Source organism: Pan troglodytes, chromosome 21 (genome assembly GCF_028858775.2).
Source record: "Pan troglodytes isolate AG18354 chromosome 21, NHGRI_mPanTro3-v2.0_pri, whole genome shotgun sequence".
In the NCBI taxonomy this organism is placed as follows: domain Eukaryota; kingdom Metazoa; phylum Chordata; class Mammalia; order Primates; family Hominidae; genus Pan; species Pan troglodytes.
The window spans coordinates 69,556,593-69,576,589 of record NC_072419.2 but is presented as its reverse complement, the minus strand read 5'-3'; the positions used below and the strand labels follow the sequence as shown (position 1 = coordinate 69,576,589).

Genomic DNA, 19,997 nt, shown 5'->3' with positions numbered 1-19,997 from the left:
TCGGCCCGCCCGCCCGTGGAGGGGACCCGGGTCCAGGACTTCTCCAAGCCAAGGAATCTCTGAGACTCTCAGAGAAAACGCCTCGCGGATGCGGGTCGCTCAGACCCCCCACGGGGAAGGTTGATGGGGATCTCACGCCGGAGGGCGCACGGCGGGAGCCGGTGCTGGGCAGGTCATTCTGCAGGAGGGGGCGGACGCCGGTCATCCCTACCGCGTCCGGGGCGGGCTCCCCTCAGCTGCGGGTCTGTCCTGGGGCCGCGGCGCCGCCCCTCGCTACCCGAGAAGCCGCGCCATCGCCCCTTTAAGAAGGGTCCCCCTCTCCGGCCGGCGCGAAGCCCCCAGGGGCCGCAGGCGGGGGTGGGAGGGGAGACGCAGCGCAGCTGTTACCCGGGGGTGGGGCTGGGCCGGGGGTTGCGGGGAGGGGGGAACGGGATGCAGAGGGGGCGGGGTCGAGGCTGCGGCGCGTGGGGAGCGGGCTGAGAGGGGGCGGGAGCCGAGCGCGGGGCACCCGGGGGCCTCCTGTATAGGCGGGCACCATGGGCTCCTGCTCCGGCCGCTGCGCGCTCGTCGTCCTCTGCGCTTTTCAGCTGGTGAGTGGCGACCCCTCCGCGAGCCTCCTGGAGACCCCGGTGCCCGACCCACGGCGGCTGCGGGGTCCCGAAGCGTCCCTCCGCCCCGGGGCCCGTTCGCTGGGTCCCGCGCCAGCTCCGAGGGGGGATGCCTCGGACCCCGGGCTGCTACGGCCGAAGGTGGCGTCGCCTGCGGGGCGTGGGGAGTCGCGGCGCCGGGTCCCGTCCCCGGTGTGCGTGCGCGGGGGGCGGCCGCGGGTCCGGAGCGGCGGGGACAGGTGCGGGGCAGCGGCTGGATGGGCTGGCGGGACGGAAGCCTTCGGGCGGGGCCGCCTGGACCCCATCGCCTGGGGAGTCGTGTGTGGCCCCGGGTGCGCCCCCGGGTGCGCGCCTGTCTCTGTGCGAGCGTTTCCCGCAGCCGGCCCCGGGCGCCGAGTGAGCGGCCAAGTTCCGATTCTGAGATCCGGGTGGGGCGATGACGGAGGCGAGAAGGGGCTGGAGCCGATGCCCGGGGCGCAGCGCGGGCGTCTTCGGTGTCGGGATTGGTCGGGGCTCCCTCGGCCAAGTTTCCATTCTGCCCCGGAGTCCGAAGCTCCCTGGGACGGCTGGGAGGCGGATTCTTTCCCGGAGCCCGGTGCCCTCGGGGGAGGGGGCTAAACAAAGGCCTCGCCAGTCCAGGCTGGGGAAGCTGCTTTGCTTCGATGCTAATTGGCCCTGGGTCTCCCGTCTTAAAAAGGAAACGATGCTTTGTGGGCTGCGGAGCGCAGCTGGACCGCGCGCCTCCCTCCTCCTCTTGAAGCTAGAAGGGCCAGAAGGGGCTGTTTCAGAGTTTTGAGCAGCAAAACCCTCGGAGTCCGTGGCTGTGCAGCTTCGGTGTCCTGAGCTCGGCTTAAGGGCACGGGCTTGCGGGCGGACCTAGGGACGGCGGAGGCATCGTGTCCTTCCTCCAGGAAGGAAGGAGCTTCCGGAGCTTTCCGGGGAGGCCCGCTGGGGCCGCGGAGATAACCTGAGGTGCTGCAACAGGCTGGGGGGCCCAAGGACCATCCCAGGCCTTGGAACAGTTGGTATCTTTCAGTGAGTGGCTCCTCAACGGCAGGAGTCCCTTAGGAGACTGGTGGGGAGGGGCTGGAAGCAGGAATGGGGAGAGCAAGGGTGTGCACTCGAAGACTCCAATGCCCGTCGGATGACCTCATGAAGGACAGGCACCAGCCTGGACGGTACCCCAGTTTGGAGCATGGCCAGTGGCAGCTGGTGATGCGTGGGCGTCAGGAAGCGAGGCTGCTTTGGGGGACACTAGTGACATTGGTTTCCATCTGTTCAAGGTGGTGTGAGGATGTGCTGGGGTTGATGGTGCTGGGGTTTGGGCGGGAGAAGTGGGTGCTTCAGTCTCAGGTGCAGGGTGAGGCACGACTGTGCTGGTCGGATGTGACCTCAGGGTGCAGAGGGGTGGGTGGGGTCGTGTTCCCGTTTCACGTCTGCGGTGGACAGTAGACAGATGGGCGCACATGCAGGCCCTTGGAAATTTGGTTGCAGCCAAGAGGGAAAGAGTCATTCTGGCTTGAGGGCTGCAGGGCTTCACTAGCAGACCTGGGGACTCTCCAGGGACTGGGCAGAGCCGTGTCCTCTCAGGGCCAGCCTCTAGGGTCACTGCTGAACCGCAGCAGGGAGCTGTCAAAGGCCTTTTGTCCTGGCCGGGTTGGCAATCTGGCAGCCCACTGTGCCTCCTCTGCCTTGGGGAAGAAGAGTCCTTGACCACAGCTCTAGTCACTGCATGGGGGTGGGGGGCCCGGGAGGAAGGGCGGGGGTGTTGGATAGCCCTTTTTTTTTTTTTTTTGACAAGTGTGAGAATTTTGTGTTACCAAGCTACAGGACAAAGGGCCCAGGCATCTCTTCTGAGCGCCTTTCTCCCCAAAGAACAGTGTGAACTTTGCTGGCTCTGAGCCGGGCTGTGCTGCGTCCAATTCCCAGGCTCTGCCCTGCTGCATTGAGGAGACCCTGGGAGCCAAAGGCCCAGGAAGGGGTTTGGGGCTGGGTCCTGGCAGGGCCACCAGGGTCACCTGCTTCCATGGTGGCATGAGCCTCCCTGCTCATGCATGTCGCCACATGTCATGGAGCCCTGAGCCTCTGGGAGCCTTGGCTTCGAGATGAAAAAGACGCCCCCAGCCCCTCTGTGCTGCAGGGTCTCCATTCTGGAGTCAGACCTGAGGCTGCTCCTCAGGCCGAGACCCCTTAGCCGAGATGTGCAGCTTGCCCCAGCCGCCAGCCCAGACCTCACAGAACTGTGCCCGGCGTAGGCAAAGTGGGCCAGGGCAAGAACTGCTCCCCTTGGGGGGCTCGCTTACCTTCCCCCTGGGGCTCCGGCAGGGCAGACATCCCTCCTCGTAGGTTAGTGTCCTCCGGGCAGGATAGGGAGGCCTGAGACTAAGAGTTTCCTGGGCGGCTAGCCACCCAGGTGCCCAGGCAAGAGACCAAGGGCACGAGATGTTCCAGTATAATAAAATATATAATACAACAATAGTTATACTAGATATAGGTCATAGACATGATTATATATGAATATCATTCATCATTAGTTTGTAGCAATTACTCTTTGTTCCCATATTATAATAATCCTTGCTCTACAATCATAATCTAGGAAAAACCAGGCCATACAGAGATAGGAGCTGAGGGGACATAGTGAGAAGTGACCAGAAGACAAGTGTGAGCCTTCTGTCACGCCCAGACAGGGCCACCAGAGGGCTCCTTGGTCTAGCGGTGACGCCAGCGTCTGGGAAGATGCCCGTTGCCAAGTGGACCGTGGTCTAGCGGTAGCGTCAGTGTCAAGGAAAAACACCCGCTACTTAGCAGACGGGGAAAGGGAGTCTCCCTTTCCCCCGGGGGAGTTTAGAGAAGACTCTACTCCTCCACCTCTTGTGGAGGACCTGACATCAGTCAGGCCCGCCCGCAGTTATATGGAGGCCTAACCGTCTCCCTGTGATGCTGTGCTTCAGTGGTCACGCTTCTAGTCCGCCTTCATGTTCCATCCTGTACACCTGGCTCTGCCTTCTAGATAACAGCAGCAAATTAGTGAAAGTACTGAAAGTCTCTGATAAGCAGAAATAATGGTGTAAGCTGTCTCTCTCTCTCTCTCCTCTCTCTCCTCTCTCTCTGCCTCGGCTGCCAGGCAGGCAAGGGCCCCCTGGCCAGTGGACACGTGACCCACATGACCTTACCTGTCATTGGAGATGGCTCACACTCCTTACCCTGCCCTTTTGTCTTGTATCCAATAAATATCAGCACAGCCTGGCATTCAGGGCCACTACTTGTCTCCGCGTCTTGGTGGTAGTGGTCCCCCGGGCCCAGGTGTCTTTTGGCTGGGATGGGGGATGGGGGATGGAGTGGCTGGGGTGGGGGATAGGGCGGCTGGGGTGGGGGATGGGGTGGGTTCCACAGCATCTTCTCTTCTCTGGGTTGTGCTTCACCAGCACGTGGGAAGGAGCTGGTGACGGGTGGGGCCGAGTGCGCCAGTCCCTGCAGTTAGCGGCCTGGTCATGGCTTTGCTCAGGTTTTCTTGGTCTCCTAAATATAAAATACCAACTTTATACTCCTCAGGCACCTTTCCCTCCCCCCTCATTGGTTCTCTCTCAGCCCTGTGTAGAGGGCCAGTTCAACAGAGTCCTGTAATATCCTGAAGTGGAGGGGAGACTGCCTGCCTGCCAGAGAGCAGCCTCACCAGCCCTGTCCCCAAGGCCGAGATGCAGGCAGCAGGCTGGGGCCTCGGCGTCCAGTACTCTTGTGAACCCGCATCCGTCCCTCCCGGCCATCCGACCCCCCCGAGTGGCGTTTTCTGGGCTGTGTGTCTGTCACCTGGCCCTACAGTTTGTGATTTAGAGCAGCCCCTGGTGTTCCCATTCTCCAGATGAGGAAACTGGGGACAGAGGGGATGGGGCCTACTCAAGGGAGGAACGCTCGCGCGGGGACAGACGGCGACACACGGGGACACAAGGGGGCCTGTCAGGCTGTTTTGGGGATTCTTCTTGGAAGAGCCAAGCACACAGTAGATGCTCAGTGCCTGCACGGTGGTGGTCATGGGGCAGGAGTTAGAGCCCTGGCGTCCTTCGTCAAACAAAGGTGTGGTGGGCGGGTGTGGGGAGGAAGTCCCTGCTGAGATCCTGTCACCTTGGCCCAGTACCTGGCTGGCGGGCCTGGGGCCTCCCTCGGGTCCACCCTTCATGGCGCCTGCCCTGCTCCTAGGTCGCCGCCCTGGAGAGGCAGGTGTTTGACTTCCTGGGCTACCAGTGGGCGCCCATCCTGGCCAACTTTGTCCACATCATCGTCGTCATCCTGGGACTCTTCGGCACCATCCAGTACCGGCTGCGCTACGTCATGGTGGTGAGTCCTGGGCCTGGCCCCCTTTATGGGCAGGTGGGTTGAGGTGACCAGGATGGCGGCTCCCATGGCACCATCCTGGCATATTTTCCTGGACACCACTGAACACCCCACAAATGCCAACCCAGACCCCTGGGTTCAGACCTCTTTGCCGCCTGGACATCTAGAATTCTGGTTCGGACGGAGGGGCTTTTCCGAGGCTGCTTGAAGGAGCAGCTGCATATATTGGGGGGCCCCAGGCACTGAATGCCTTCACGAATTCATCCCCTCAGTAGCCAGAGATCTGGGTGCTGCCATGATCCCTGCTTTACAGATGGGAAATCAGGCACAGAATCACTGTCGCAAGCCCAGGGTGGGACCTGGACCCCAGCAGACCCCTGGCCGTACTGTCCTTGCTGCATCCTCTGGAGAAGCTGAAAAAATGTTCAGAAAAATGTCTCTCTGCTCAGTCAGCATTTTCATTCAGTGCAGAACCAAATCATCGGTCCAGACCAGTAGTTTGCAGCTGACTTTTCCTGTAAAGGGCAGATGGTAAATACCTTAGGTGCTGTGGCCCGTGCAGTCCCAGCGCAAAAGCAGCTGGGCTGTGTGTGCACAAATGGGTGTGGCTGTGTCCGCAAAACTTTATTTACAAAAGCAGCTGGCAGCTCTTTGGGGTGCTCTCTTGGGGGTGGCTTTTGGGGTGCTCTGCAGTGGAGGCCTGTGCTGTCCACGTGTAATGTCGGCCCGGTGAGGCGAGGACAGGTCATGGCAGCTCAGCCAGGGATGCTGTGTCCGTACGCTGACCTGCGCTGGGGCTCCCTTGAGCTGCCTGTCCCACCGCCTCATTCCTGGGGCACCCACGTGGGAAAGCTCTGAGACGTGTCCCAGGGTGGGCTTGGGGGACCCCTTTCTCCATGCTGTGCATCTGGGGGCCGCCAGACTCAGGAGCAGAGGCCGCCTCTCCTATGCGATCATGGGACCCCTTCCCCCGGGGGCTGGATGCAAGCAGGTGTGCCCGGGAGCTGCATTCAGCCGCCGCCCCATCCTCTCCTCTCCCTAGTACACGGTGTGGGCAGCCGTCTGGGTCACCTGGAACGTCTTCATCATCTGCTTCTACCTGGAAGTCGGTGGCCTCTTACAGGTGAGTGCAGACTGGGAGGCAGCGCGAGGTCCTTCCCTGGGGTCTGGGCCGGGCCCCTGGTAACACCCCCTGTGTTTGCTGTTCATCTGTCGTCTGAGGCAGGGGCTCAGTCTGTGCATGGCTCTGTCCCCAGCACCCAGAACAGCCCTGGTCTGTAGTTGGTAACTCAGTAAAGGTTTGGGGAAAGACCAGTGATTTGATTGGTGAAAGAAAGGCGTCTGTGGGTATTGGCAGGCGAGGGGGCTCCAGCTGGGGAAGAGGGGCCTCAGAGCAGGGGCAAACCCTGGCAGAGATGTGCAGGTGAATGGACACCACCCTCCTGGGGCCACGTGGGGTCCTTTGTCCCAGCCCGACCAACCCTCCAGGCTGGTAAATCCTCATGCCTCCTGCAATGCAGGGAACCAGGGGAAACGGAGGAGGGGGCGGTGGGAAGGGCCATCACTGAGCCGACCCTGACCGAGGCTGTTCAGGGGAAACAGGGTGGGGTGGGGTGGGGGGCCATTGCTGAGCCCACCCTGACCGAGGCTGTTCAGGGGAAACAGGGCGGGGGCCATTGCTGAGCCGACCCTGACCGAGGCTGTTTCAGGCACTTTGCTTGCAGCTCAGAGGTTGGTCCTAAAGCCAGGGTGGGTGGATTTTGGTCTCCCCCAGGGGCTCTCTGCTCTGGCCGGTGTAGCACAGGTGGGCACTGGGGCAGGTGCCCAGCCAGGCAGACGGGCCCCCGCTTCCTGGAACCACACCTGGGGCTGCAGCCGGGGAGACTGTCCCGAGGCAGACACACGTCACATGGCAGCTTTGGCCAGCGACACGAGGAAGGGGCCCGGTGCCCCTGAGAGCGAGTTCTGGGGTCTGGGCAGGGAGGCCTTCCTGGAGGAGGAGGTGTGTGGGTCGAGGGCAGGCGCAGGAGCGGCTGGGAGGGCCTTGGTACTCCTTTCCCCACCATGGCTGGAGCCCCGGGGGCGGGGTGCAGTGGGAGGACAGGGGAGGTGGGAGGACAGGACCTCCCCTTGCCTCGGTGTGGTGGCGTCCCCGCAGGCTGCAGTGGGTGAGGCCGCCCACCTCCTGGTACTAACCGGCCCTGCTCCTGCACCTCTCCCCTAGGACAGCGAGCTACTGACCTTCAGCCTCTCCCGGCATCGCTCCTGGTGGCGTGAGCGCTGGCCAGGCTGTCTGCATGAGGAGGTGCCGGCAGTGGGCCTCGGGGCCCCCCATGGCCAGGCCCTGGTGTCAGGTGCTGGCTGTGCCCTGGAGCCCAGCTATGTGGAGGCCCTACACAGCGGCCTGCAGATCCTGATCGCGGTGAGCGTGGGGAAGGGGGCTCCCGGGTGGGGATGGGTTGATGGGGGAGGGGACACGGAGCTGGGGGCTCATCTCCCTGGGGCGGGGCCAGCTGATCTGGCCTCAGGCCTGTCTCTGCCTTCCTCATCCCCCACCCTTGCTGGAGAGGTTAAGGTATCACGGGTGGGTCCCATGTGGCTGGCACCTCGGTGCCTCCTCTGCAAACCACCTCCCCCAGGCGGGGCCAACCCAGGCGCTTTCTCAATTGAGCGTGGTGTTTGCTGTGGGGAGTGGGAAGGACTCGGATCAGCCGAGACACCCCGCCTCTGGCTTTGACGGCCCCAAGGAGGAGGGGCATGCATCTTCCTGACAAACCCATCCATGCGTGTCCCGCCTGTTCCCTTGGCTGCCCCGAGCCCATGCCAGTCACAGGAAGTGGACAGAGCCTGAGGCTGGGCTGGCAAGAAGCCCCTCAGCCTTGTCGGGAACCCTGGAGTATGCACCTGGCAAGGCTGGCGCCACGTGACCCAGGTCTGACCGGACAGGGATTCTGTGGCCCCGGGTGGCGCTGAGGAGCAGCTGTTGCTTGTGCGGGAACAGGACTCTGCCGTCCTCTCCGGCCCTGCATGGGTTGGTAGAGAACAGGGGCTACGATGTGCTCCCGGTATGGCCACACGGCCACTTCCCCGCTGTGCCGCCTCTGTGAGCCTAACAACCTCTGTGTGCCTCAGCTCCCGCCTCTGTAAAATGCAAATGGTGCCAGTGCCTTCCTTGAAGTGCTCAGAAAGAGGCAAAAGCTGAGGCGGGTGTGTGGAGGGTGCTCGGTCAGTGTTTCACCTCAAGAGCTCCGGGGGCAGGGCCAATGTGACTGCAGCACGGCTGGTGCCGTCGCTGGAGGAACTTCTGACCGATCTCGAGGCTCCCTGGCTTTCCCTGGTGCGCACGGTGGTGTCGACGCAACACACCAGGTGGACCTGGGGCTTCCAGGAGGAGGCTCCATGGCCGGCAGCTGGCAGTGGGAGCTGAATTCCAAATCTAAGGAGCCTGTGGCCTGAGCACACGTGACGGTGCGGGTGGCCTCGTGAGCTCCCGGGGCTCCTTCCTGGGCTCTGCTCTGGTCCTGCAGGAAATCAGGCCAGGAAGGTGCTGCCCCATAGCAAGGGGCCACAGACGCACCCTACCAGCTCCAGTCAGGGCCTGTTTCTCCCACCAAAGCCAGTCAGCAAGGCACAGAGGGGGCCCCAATTGCCCCCAAAATGTGTGGAACCCAGGTACCTGCCACTGGAGGAGAAAGAGCCAATTTCCCAAGTGTGCACATCAAAGCTCCTGAGATTAGGCTTTGTGAGGAGGCAACAGAAAGGAAGCTAGGCCGGGCGCGGTGGCTCACACCTGTAATCCCAGCACTTTGGGAGGCCGAGGCAGGCGGATCACGAGGTCAGGAGACTAAGACCATCCTGGCTAACACGGTGAAACCCCGTCTCTACTAAAAATACAAAACAATTAGCCGGGCGTGGTGGCGGGCGCCTGTAGTCCCAGCTCCTCGGGAGGCTGAAGCAGGAGAATGGCATGAACCCGGGAGGCAGAGCTTGCAGTGAGCAGAGATCACGCCACTGCACTCCAGCCTGGGTGACAGAGCAAGACTCTGTCTCAAAAAAAATAAAGGAAGCTTGAGGGGAATGAATGAAGAGTCTCTCGGAGGGGGCTGGCGTGCTATGGGAGCCGAGGCTGGAGGAGTGGGCGCTCTGCATGGTTGGGGAGATGGGGCCTCCTGTTGGCTTTTATCCTGACTCCCAAGGATGGGAATTTCTTTGATAGGATGTAGTTTCTAAATTCCAGCCAGCTAGTCCTCGCTGGGAGCTCGCCCCTGCTGTTTGCTTTGGAGGGTCTGGGAGAGGCTGGCGGCTTGGTTGGCCTCTGCCCAGCTGTGCTGGGGACGGAAATGGTGGTGGCAAGAGAGTCGTCTGACAAGGCCAGGCTCTGGGGGGTGGGGTGCGGGGCCTGCAGATCCCAGGCCTCCATGCAGCAGGGAGAGGGGAGAGCTTTGGGGTGGACCTGGGGCTGGAGCCAGGAGGATGGGCAGGAGGCGGTGGTGTGCAGGGCGGGGAGCACGGGGGTGTGGGACAGAGGTGGCCTGCAGGTCCCCAGGCAGGAGGGCACTGGCTGGAAGGGGCATCTTCCAATGGCTCCCCAAGCTTGGCTGCCTGTTCAGCGCCACGGCCAGCTCCGGGATGGGGGCGTCTTGGGCTCCTTTGGGGTGAGGAGGGGGACGAGCCATGGAGGTTGCCCACCCTCACCCCTGCTCCCACCCTGGCCATGGCATGGAACCAGAAATGGCCATTTGGGACAGCTTCTTGAGTTTGTCTCAATATCAAGGAGATAGGTCTGCCTACTTGGTGGTAAGAGAGGTCTCCTGGCCCCTGACTGACCCCTACTAGAAAGGAGCTGGATTTCCAGGAAAGCAACTGCCAACTTGCCTGTACCAGATGGGGTGGGGGGTCGGGGGGACGGAGCCCAAGCATGTCCAGCCCTGGGGCCTGGCCTGCATGTCCTGTCTCCTCTCCTGGGCACGGTGGCCTTCACGGGGGGCTGTTGGGCCAAGTCTATGGAGGAAGAAACCAAGACCAGAAGATGAAGTGAATTTTTGAGGTCACCCGGCTGCTGAGCGGTTGGCCTGAGGTGCAGCCAGGAAGGTTTCCTGCCTCGTTCCGGGGTCCCTCCAGTCACAGACCCACTGCTGCCTCCCTCGGTGTCTGTGGCCTGGAGTGCCCCTGGCCAGGCCCTCTCGCTCATGCTGTTGGTGTTTCTGGCTGCGGCAGCACTGCCCCCCCTTTGCCAGAGCCCTTTTTCCCTCAGTGGCCCTGGATGCAGGTGTCTGCGAGGTGTGTGGGGCTTTGCAGTGGCCTGCCCTCTGCCCTGGACTCCCAGTCCCTCCCCTCTCCCTGCCTGACCCCTGCCCCACAGGCAGCAGCCAGCCCCCAACTCTGCCCGGAGTTGCCCGCTGGACCCCGAGTCCTCAGCCTGTCTCTCCTGCACTTTGCCGGGCTCAAAACCAGAATCCCAGATGGCTTGCTCCACAGAGGAGGAGGAACCCCTGGTGGCTGCTGGCTGGAGTGGGCTGGGGCCAAAGGCAAGAGGCCCGAGGGGACGCAGGGCTGGGACTGTGCTGGCCTGGGGTTCATCCAGCCTGGGCTTCTGTGTCCTCACCCCGCTCCCTGCAGCCACTCAGGCTGACCTGCTCATCTTCCCCACCCAATATCCATTATCCTCACCCACCTGCCCCCTACCCAGTTGAGTGGGGTGGGGTGGAAGGCAGGGGCGCGTCCGGAGCTTGAGAGCTGAGGATGCCCACGGTTCAGCTCTCCCACTCCAAGTCACAGAGGAGGGACCTGAGGTCCAGGAGAGGCAGGGCCTTGGTGGTCAGGGGCGCTCCGGTGCCTCCGCCCACATTGCTGCAATGACACCCCGCAGGCTCACCTGGCCGCACTCACGCCCCTGACTGTGGTGTCTTTCAGCTTCTGGGCTTTGTCTGTGGCTGCCATGTGGTCAGCGTATTTACGGAGGAAGAGGACAGCTGTGAGTATGGGGCCTCCGCAGGCAGCGGGGCGGGAGACGGCTACAGAGGTGGCAGCTCTGAGTCTGTCCCATCTGGGGCAAGGCGAGAGACCTCCCCACTTGGAAGGGACCTCACGCCCAGCAGGGCCTTGCTCACGGCCGTAGGCCTGAGTGAGGACTCGCCACACACCAGGGAAGAGATTAGCAGAGGTCCTAGCCTGGGGGCTCCAGGGGTCAGCTGCCCCCCGGTCCAAGGACTCCTGTGCTTCGGGCTGGGCCTGCCCTCATGATCCCCGCAGTGGCCACGGGAGGAAGGTCTGAGCTCAGACTGCCCAGGTCCAGGCCGCTGCAGCCTCCAGGCAGATCAGAACCGGGCCCCATGGCCAGGACACTCACATCAAGCCCTCGGTGGCAGCCTGGACCCATCTAGGCAGCTCAGAACCGGGCCCCGCTGGCCGGGACGCTCACATCAGGCCCTCGGTGGCAGCCTGGACCCATCTAGGCAGCTCAGAACCGGGCCCCGCTGGCCGGGACGCTCACATCAGGCCCTCGGTGGCAGCCTGGACCCATCTAGGCAGGGTTTCATTTTCCCTTTGCTCGCCAGCCCCTGTCAGCTTTCCTGTGATTTGCAACACGAGTGGTCCACACTCAGGCGCCCTCGCTGGGCCCCCTCGTCCTGGTGTGGTCTCACAGGAAGACCCTGTGGAGAAGGATAGAGCCGGGTGGGGAAAGGCAGACGCCAAGCAGGGTCTGGGTGTGGCCAGGGGTCCCGGTTCCTATGGACAGAACTATCCCTGGGGTCAGAATCCAGTTCAGAACCATCTGTCCCCAGGACTCCAGGGGCCATGGGGTCAGCAGTCCACGTGTCAAAGGGCACCCTACCCTCAGACCAGGCCTGATTCCAGAGGCGAGGAATGCCCTCAGAGCCTCGGCCCCCAGTGCCCAGCATCCCTCAGCCACTCTGCTGCTGATCCTAAACCATCACTCAGAGCTCAGCCAGCTTCCTGGGAGGAGGCAAATGACTGGTTCCATTCAAACATTTTAAGATGGGAACCCCGTTTGAACCTGGGGTTCAAAATGCCTCGACTTTGCCCAGCAAGCCCCTGCCGCCTGCTGGCTGTGCAGACACAGTGTCAAGGAAGCCATCGGTCTGAACGTGACGGAGGGCGGCGGGAGAGTGGGTGGAACACGGTGCAGCCCCTGCACAGGCTGGAGGACCCGGGCTGTCCTAATCCCGCTGTCCCCCGAGGCCATCCCCGCACAGGCCGAGGACCCGGGCTGTCCTACGCCCGCCGTCCCCCGATGCCGTCCCCACACAGGCCGAGGACCCGGGCTGTCCCACCCCCCTGTCCCCCCAGGCCATGTCCCCTCTGCTGTCATGTCAGGGCTTTGGGCACTGTCTGTGCCCCCAGGGACCCCTTGGGCTTCTTTCTCTGGTTGGGCTTGTTTTCCACTCTGACATCCTTTCCATTGTGTGGGTTTTGTTTTATTTGGGTCTTGATTTCTTTCAGTTGATTTCATTGGTGGATTTGATCCATTTCCTCTCTACCATGTCAATGAAAAGCCACCCAGTCTCTTGTCCAAGCAGGCGTACTTGTAAGTATGGCTGGCAGAACCTGCTCTGCGGCCAGCCTGGCCAATCTGGCCCTCACAGCGAGAGGCTGCCTTCCTTGGGGGCCTCACCAGGCACCTGCCTGTCTGTTCTGCCATCCATCCGTCCATCCATCCACCCTCACTTTTCTAACATCTGCTTCATGCCAGGCTCTGGGGTGGTACTGGGGCTGCAGAGACCTAGGACCCAGTCCCAGAAGCTCAGAGCCCAGCAGAGATGGGGCCTGTGGAAGGGGGTTGGGTCCAGGAGTCGGCTCTGAGTCAGGGGCCGCATGGGTGTCCTGAAGAGCCACTTCCCAGCAGGCGGCATGGGGGTGCTGTAGGGGTCTCTCTGTGGCAGGAGCTGGGGCCCTGGTTTCCTATCTGGCAGAACCAGACTTGTTTCTTGAAAGGCAGTGTCCACAGCTCTGCAAACCCCAGACTTTGGCATGGGGTGCCGGGGCTCCCAGCTGGCCTCCTCTGAAATAGCTTTTGCCACACAGCCCGCCCCGTACACAATCCTAGTTTGGGGCTCAGAATAGGTGACTGCACCGCCCCTGGGCTGCCCAGGCCCCCAGAGACACCTGATGGCACGCCCCTGGGTGGCCCCTGGCCCTTCTCTCCTAAAAATGAGGGCTGTCCCGGCAGGGGCCGTTCAAGGTAGCAGGAGCCCAGCTCCCGTATCAGAGAACAGGGGAATAAAGACCTGGGAAGGGGTGGGGTCACACGCAGACCCTGAGCCAGGGACCCAGGCACACCCCTGGGTGAGCCCCCTCTCCACTCCCAGCCCCACAGGCCAGACCCCACTGAGATGTCAGCAAACAGGCACAAGACGCTGACCTGCCGGCACAGGGAGAGGCAGTGGGGGCTTTCCAGAGCCTCAGCCCCACCCATCTCCTTTCTGCCAAAGGCCTGAAGCCGTCCCCTGCTTGGACTTTGTTCCATTTCAGGTTCTCCAAGGGGAGGGGGTGGCAGCCCCCAGTGGCCGCCCCAGCCCTGTTCCCCCAGGTGCTCTCTGACCTTGTCCCCACAGGCCTGCGTAAGTGAGGAAACAGCTGATCCTGCTCCTGTGGCCTCCAGCCTCAGCGACCGACCAGTGACAATGACAGGAGCTCCCAGGCCTTGGGACGCGCCCCCACCCAGCACCCCCCGGGCGGCCAGCAGCACCTGCCCTGGGTTCTAAGTGCTGGACACCAGCCAGGGCGGCAGGGCAGTGCCACGGCTGGCTGCAGCGTCAAGAGAGTTTGTAATTTCCTTTCTCTTAAAAAAAAAAAAGAAAAGAAAACATACAAAAGAAAAGGCAAAACCCCACATGCCCACCTCCTCTGGCAACGTGGGGGTCACAGCTCTGCCCCCAGGCCGTCGTCTCGTCGAGGAGCCCCTCCCTCAGGTGCCCACCTGGGGCTGCTGGACCCTCGGGCTGCAAGCACTGCTGCTGGGATGCAGCCTCCCCAGGAAGTCAATGTGAGGCCCGAGACCCCTCAAGCGGTGAGGGCCCCTGTTGAACATGGAGGGTTCCTAACCCCAAACTCGTGCCAGAAGAACCCCCACCCCACCCAGGAGCTGAGGCTGATGGAGCCCTGGGGTGGGGGCTGGGCTTGACCAGGAACAGCAGAGCCAGGCCCCAAGGCATAGGGCAGGGCACAAGGTGGTGACGAGCAGGCGGTACTCTTGTAAAGGGGGGTCTTGGGCAAACAGTCCCAAAGGCTCCCCCAGGTATCATCAACTTGGTAAATAAACAGGAACATGGCCCTCGCCCACTCTCTGGAAGATGCCGAGCTTGGGGGACAGTCAGGGGTACAATCTCAGGTGGGGCCTGTGGCCTGCCCGTTCCAACAGTCCTTAAAATACTGGAGGATAAGCGCGAGGGGAAGGAGGTGAGGGGCCTGGAAGGGGGTGTCTGTGGGAGTGGGGGAAGTTTGGGGAGCAGCCTGGAGCCAGCTGGACCTGGGCAGGTGCTGCCCTGCCAGCCTGGAGAGGTGGTGACCTGTGTCGGGTTGGGCGGGTGGGGAGGCAGCTCGTGGTCTGGAACAGGCTGCTGGGTACATCCAGGGAAAACCCACTTTATTTCTATTCAGAAGCATCCAAACAGGTACAGTTAAGCCATCCCCCACGCCAAGCAAGGGCCTCCTTCTCCACCCTGGGCGGTGGTCGGGGAATCAGGGCTGGTCGGTGCTGGATGGACACCAGCTCTGCCATCCTCAGCAGGCCCAGAACACAGTCCAGAACAGGCAGAGAGGGGCAGGGAGCCCACTCCGCAGCCCACCTGGCCGGCCATGGCACCTAGAGGGAGAGGAGGGGTGGGTGAGTCAATGGCAACCGACGGGGCCCACCTAGCCAGGGGCCTCAGATCCCAGAGTTCCCTGCCCGACCACTCTGTCCCCCACCAGAAGATCTTCAGACACATCCCGGGGGTAACTACAGAGGCCCTGGGGAGCCCCGAGGCGGTCACAGCACCTGTCCCTCGGCCAGCATGGGGTATCCCACCCACTTCTCTAAGAACAGGTTCACACATCCCCTTCCCGTGCAGGTGTTCCCACCATGCCTTGGCCCCGGGTTGAAGCCAGGCCAGTGTCTCGCTTGTGTAAGCCCAACCTGGCCCACCCCGTTTCCCCAAACGCCTCCAAAGCCGGCTTTCCTTGACCACTGAGGAAAATCAAGGCCGAGAGGAGCCAGCAGGCGTCAGTTAATGCAGGCAGGCAGAGCTGTGGTGGCCGCCAGGGCACGGTGCTGAGAAGGACCAGGCCCCAACCTAAGCGTCAAGGGAGGTAGTAAGATTGATGGGCGCTATCAGCGGGACCTGGGAGCGGGGTAAAAACAAGCCGACGCTGCCACCCGGGAAGGGCCTGCATGGGTTCAGGAGGGCCGGGCACGGCCGGCTCAGGGCCCCCTCCGCAGGAGGGCTGGCTGCGCTTGGTGCTGGGGCGCTCACCTGGCCTAGGACAGGAAGGTGCGCACGTGGCTGCGGACGGGGGCTCTGCAGATGGGGCACAGCTGCAGGCCGGGGGCACACTCAGCACAGACCAGGTGGCCGCACGGCACAAAGACGATGGACACGGCGTGGTCCAGGCACACCTTGCATGTCCTCTCCTCCTGCAGCCGCCGCAGCTGCGCCTCCACATCCCCGGCTCCCGGGGGCTCAAGAACCCACCACGCCCTCTGGGCCTGGGCTGGACTGACCCCTCCTAGGAGGACAGGCCTGCGAAATGTCCCCACACCCTGGCCCCCACCCTCTATGGGCCATGGAAGGTCGGGGTCTCCCAGCCCTCCCCTGCCCCAGCCCTCACCCCAGGGGGTCCCGAGCCTGCACCTGGCTCCTGGGCGCTTTCAGACTGGACCTCTCTCCTGGGTGTGGGCAGCTCAGGGTACCCAGAGGCAGGGACTGTGGACAGTTAGGATAGACTTGAGGCCTAACTCCCAGGGAGAAAGCCGGGCCGGCCCAGATACAGGTCTGCAGCCTGTGGGGTCCAGTTCTGGCCGGGAGTGGAGGGGCTGCAGAGTATCCCCGCTCCCGACACTTCTTCCCACCCCTCCCACAGCATAACAGGATCCAGAGGCTTCCTGGAGGCGCCACCAGAGAGCCTGTCCCTTGTCCAAGGCCCTCTGCACATCCTGCCCATCTGGCAGTAGCTGCAGATGCTGTGTGCTGGGCACTGTTGGGGGTGGAATGGCGACGGGCAATGGGCTGTGCCCAAGGGGTAAGCTGGGAGAGAAGCAGAATGGGGCCTGGCACTGGGGGAGGCCCCTGCCGCCCGGCCCCCATCCTCACATGGCACAGCCCCCTGAAGCCAACCCAGGCAGCAACGTCACACCCTGTCACGTGCCCGTCACTCTCCCTGCTGTCTGGGAGGGTGGGGACACCCAGTGGCCTTGGCCAAGCACAGGCTGCAGGCGCACAAGGAGTCAGCAGGGGTGGTGTCAGCTCTCACCAGAGGGGGCCACAGGGGCTGCGTCTTCCGGTTCTTCCCACGGGTCCTGGAAGGAGCCAGAGACCATCAGGCCTTGGGGAAATAGGAGGGGCAGGACCCCACTGCCACCCGGAGCCCCGAGGAGAGGTGGCACTCACCCAGGAGCCCAGCAGCTGGGAGTGAGTCTCCTGCACACTGTGGACAAAGTCTCTTCCTTTTGACCGGAGCAGGAACTGACAGCTGCAGATGCCCCAGAGATGTAGGTTGGGGTTCAGGGCCCCCACTGTCTGCTTCAAGCCCTTGGATCCCCAGGGGTCAGGGTTGGGCCCCCTCCTCCCGCCACCCTGCAGTGCCCGTGGGCATGGGCGAGGAGGGCTGCTTTGGAGACGCCTCCAATGGGGCCTCAGGGTAGTCCCATGGGAGAGGCATTTCGGCCCCCAGCAGCCCTTCTGAAAAGGGGCCCTCACAGGAAAAGTGGGTACCTGCCGGCCAGAAGCACCTCCCACAGAAGGGCCTCCCCAGTGCCCTGTGGGGCCAGGGAGGCAAAGCAGGCCTGGTGTTGGGTCGACAGAGCCGTTGGGGGCCCACCCCCGACCCATGATCAGACCCGGGGCCCCGCAGGGGCAGCCGGTACCTGGGGAACCACTTGGCATGCTCCGTCCAGGGGTCGTCCCCGCGCTTCCAGCTCTGCAGGCCCCCATGGCAGAAGAAGCACCTCACCTTGTCCTGATGGCCTGGGGTGCGGAGAGATGCTGGCCCCAGCCAGGTCCCACCCAGTCCCCGGGCCCCCGGTGTGTCCTTCCAAGGCTATGAGAGCTTCAGCTGGAGGGGAGCTCCCAGGTGGCAAGAAGGAGGAGGGGGTGGGCAGGGGGCTTGGTGGGGGATGTCACTTGTACCTCATTAGCATCAAAGGTGAAAAGGGGACAAGCGTGACTGGGGTGCCGGCCAGGATGGGCGAGAATGTTCAGGAAAGGACTGAGCTGGCATTTGCATTCTTGCCAGAGTGAGCAGTGGGGGCCCCCCAGGGCTTGGTACATCTATAGCCCTGGGGCTTCAGGAGCCAGAAGGGCCCCTCCCCAGGTCTCTGCTTCCCCAAGATGGATTCCCAGTGAGAAGAAGGGAGGCTGCCCTAGAAGGCCAGTCTGGGGCCAGGCTTGGTTTTAGGAACTCATGCCTCCCTTTGGGGGTGGGGGACCCGTCATCTCTCTACCTCCTGGCGACCCTGTCCCCTCATCGGCATCCATGCGATACGTCACCTGCCACTGACATCACAGGTTTGGGCCGCATCGGGCACTGGCCCTCTACCAGCCCCAAAGACCCCGGCTCTGCACCTGCCATGCCTCTTGCCTGGCCTTTGCCTGCTGAGCCTTGGACCTCCAGGGAGGTGGGTGAGCTGGGCCTGCCCCTTCACGCCACGGCTTCTGACTGTCCCAGCCACTGTCCCCCTGACCAGCTGTCTTAAGTTGGTCCAGCCTTACCAGGATGGTGCCCCCCCAGAGCCCACTGCTGACAATGACCATGGCTGTGCCAGTATTTGTAAAGCCCTCGGTGGGCCCTGCTGCCCTGTCCTTCAGCCAGGAAGTGGCAGAGCTGGGACCTGAACTCAGGTCTGACCACATGGTCTGCAGCTGTAGGGCGGAGGAACAGGCCCAGGCCAAGACTAGGATAGGTACTCCGGGGACTTGATTCAGTTGGGGAAGACCAGACAGTAGCTGCAGGTTGGGGCCTGGAGACATTCCCCACAGGCTGAGCATCCAGGACCTTCTGGCTGACCACTGCCTGCCTTGGTCACCCTGATCCTGTTCTTTAAACATCTCCTCTCCCTGTGCAGAACAGCAGCGGGGAAGGTGAGGGCCCCAGGCAATGTCAGCCCCACCCACTTCTATCACAAAGGGGTACTTGTGCACCAAGCTGGCGGCCTCCACAGCTGAGACCCTCAGACTGAGGCCAGAGGCAGCCCCTCCTCACATCCCACGGTCTGAAAACTCAACCAGCAGAGACTCCGGGGGAGGGTGTCAGGCACGAGCCCATGGGCACTGGAGGGGCTTGCAGGACCACTGCTCCGTCATCAGGCCAGACCCTTCCTGTTGGGGGATGGATGCTACGGAGGAGGCAGAGCCCTGGGCTGGAAGGGTCCAGAATCGTGCCCAGGCCCACGGCAGGAAGGCCCCCCCGCCCGGGACTGACCTGTGTGGAAGAAGCCGGCAGCAGCCAGCAGCTCGGGTGGCACCTCAGCAGTCAGCGGCCAGTCATAGAAGGAGGCCAGACGCAACTCCTCAGAGCCCATGCCGGGGAAGGCAGGCCCCCTGGACAAGGTGGCCCCAGCACCCTCCTCCTCTTCCTCCTCTGTCAGGGGCCGCAGCTGGCCCAGGATCTGCCCATCCACGTGGTCCCAGGCTCTGCAGGTGTCCAGGCCTAGGACAGGGCTGCCCAGAGAGCCGGGTCCACAGCGCTCCTGCATGGGACCATCACCGGCTGCCCAGTGGCTCGGCTGTGGTCCACGGTGCAGGCACTTGGCACTGTCTTTAGGCCCCATGGAGGGAACACTGGCTCTGACCAGGTTTGCAGCAGAAATGGGGGCTGATGGCCAATCTCAGAACATGCTCAGCTGGCCCTTCTGGAGCTCCTGACCCCTGGGGCCCACCCTGGGGACAGCAGGGATAGGCACAGGCCTGCCACCAGACACCCTGGGAGGGGAGTATCCCAGGGCCCACAGCTTTCTGGAAGTGGCCAGGGTGGCCTCTGGGGTCACATGCTCTGTGCAGCGGGGGCGTGTCATGGGGCCCCTGGCAGGGTGGCGGATGCTGCTGACTGCACGTGGGCAGGCCATGTCTCTCTGAACAAGACAGGAAGGAACTGAGCATGGAGACCCCTCCCCAGGCTGGTGCCTGCCCCAGGGCTGTAGGGGAGGGGTTGGGGAGCTGGAGATGATGGCTCCAGGGTCAGGTGCCCAGGGCAGCCTCCGGAAGCAGAGAAGGCTCAAGGAAGGACATGTGAGCTGTGCTGCCTGTGCAGGCAGGGGCCGTGACCTCCCACCTTGCAGGGGTGACTCTAGCCTCACAGGGGCCTAGGGCTGCGTCACGCAGAGCAGGGAGGCAGGTCACCCGGCTGTTCTCTGAAACATCCCTCTGCCCCAAGGGGCCTCCACAGGTCTGGGAGCAGCTCTTGTCCTCAGGCCAGGAAAATCAGAGCAAAAAGAAGGGCCCGAGCTGCCCTCACCTCCCGCTCCCCCTTCCCCCCTTCCTCCTCCTCCTTCCCCTTCCTCCTCCTGCTCCCCCTTCCCCCTCCTCCTCCTTCCCCTTCCTCCTCCTGCTCCCCCTTCCCCCTTCCTCCTCCACCTTCCCCTTCCTCCTCCCGCTCCCCCTTCCCCCTTCCTCCTCCTCCTTCCCCTTCCTCCTCCCGCTCCCCCTCCCCCCTTCCTCCTCCTCCTTCCCCTTCCTCCTCCTGCTCCCCCTTCCCCCTCCTCCTCCTCCTTCCCCTTCCTCCTCCCGCTCCCCCTTCCCCCTTCCTCCTCCACCTTCCCCTTCCTCCTCCCGCTCCCCCTTCCCCCTTCCTCCTCCACCTTCCCCTTCCTCCTCCCGCTCCCCCTTCCCCCCTTCCTCCTCCTCC

At 63.1% G+C, this 19,997-nt stretch overlaps 2 protein-coding genes across 10 annotated transcripts; one reads left to right on the top strand and one right to left on the bottom strand.

Annotated features, from left to right (window-relative positions):
* Positions 1-93: 93 nt before the first annotated feature.
* NKAIN4 (sodium/potassium transporting ATPase interacting 4) lies at positions 94-14,235 on the top strand. Of its 8 annotated transcripts, XM_054675013.2 has the most exons (8): positions 1,554-1,643; positions 4,803-4,940; positions 5,409-5,468; positions 5,980-6,060; positions 7,162-7,359; positions 10,851-10,911; positions 12,402-12,486; positions 13,514-14,235. In XM_054675013.2, the coding sequence occupies exons 3-8, from the start codon at positions 5,466-5,468 to the stop codon at positions 13,521-13,523; spliced, it is 438 nt and encodes a 145-aa protein (XP_054530988.1). In that variant the 5' UTR covers positions 1,554-1,643; positions 4,803-4,940; positions 5,409-5,465; the 3' UTR covers positions 13,524-14,235. The 8 variants fall into 8 exon arrangements, with proteins under 8 accessions (XP_054530987.1, XP_009435870.2, XP_001148389.2 ...); XM_054675012.1 differs by lacking the exons at positions 1,554-1,643; positions 5,409-5,468 and adding an exon at positions 94-172; XM_001148389.7 differs by lacking the exons at positions 1,554-1,643; positions 5,409-5,468 and adding an exon at positions 474-590.
* A 232-nt stretch (positions 14,236-14,467) lies between these two features.
* BIRC7 (baculoviral IAP repeat containing 7) lies at positions 14,468-19,128 on the bottom strand. 2 transcript variants are annotated; one of them, XM_016938316.4, is made up of 7 exons: positions 18,576-19,128; positions 17,023-17,122; positions 16,547-16,628; positions 16,410-16,455; positions 15,791-15,862; positions 15,413-15,665; positions 14,471-14,763 (listed from the first exon to the last, which is right to left on the bottom strand). In XM_016938316.4, the coding sequence occupies exons 1-6, from the start codon at positions 18,922-18,924 to the stop codon at positions 15,418-15,420; spliced, it is 897 nt and encodes a 298-aa protein (XP_016793805.1). In that variant the 5' UTR covers positions 18,925-19,128; the 3' UTR covers positions 14,471-14,763; positions 15,413-15,417. The 2 variants fall into 2 exon arrangements, with proteins under 2 accessions (XP_016793804.1, XP_016793805.1); XM_016938315.4 differs by lacking the exon at positions 18,576-19,128 and having other exon boundaries at positions 14,468-14,763; positions 16,547-17,090.
* Positions 19,129-19,997: the final 869 nt, after the last annotated feature.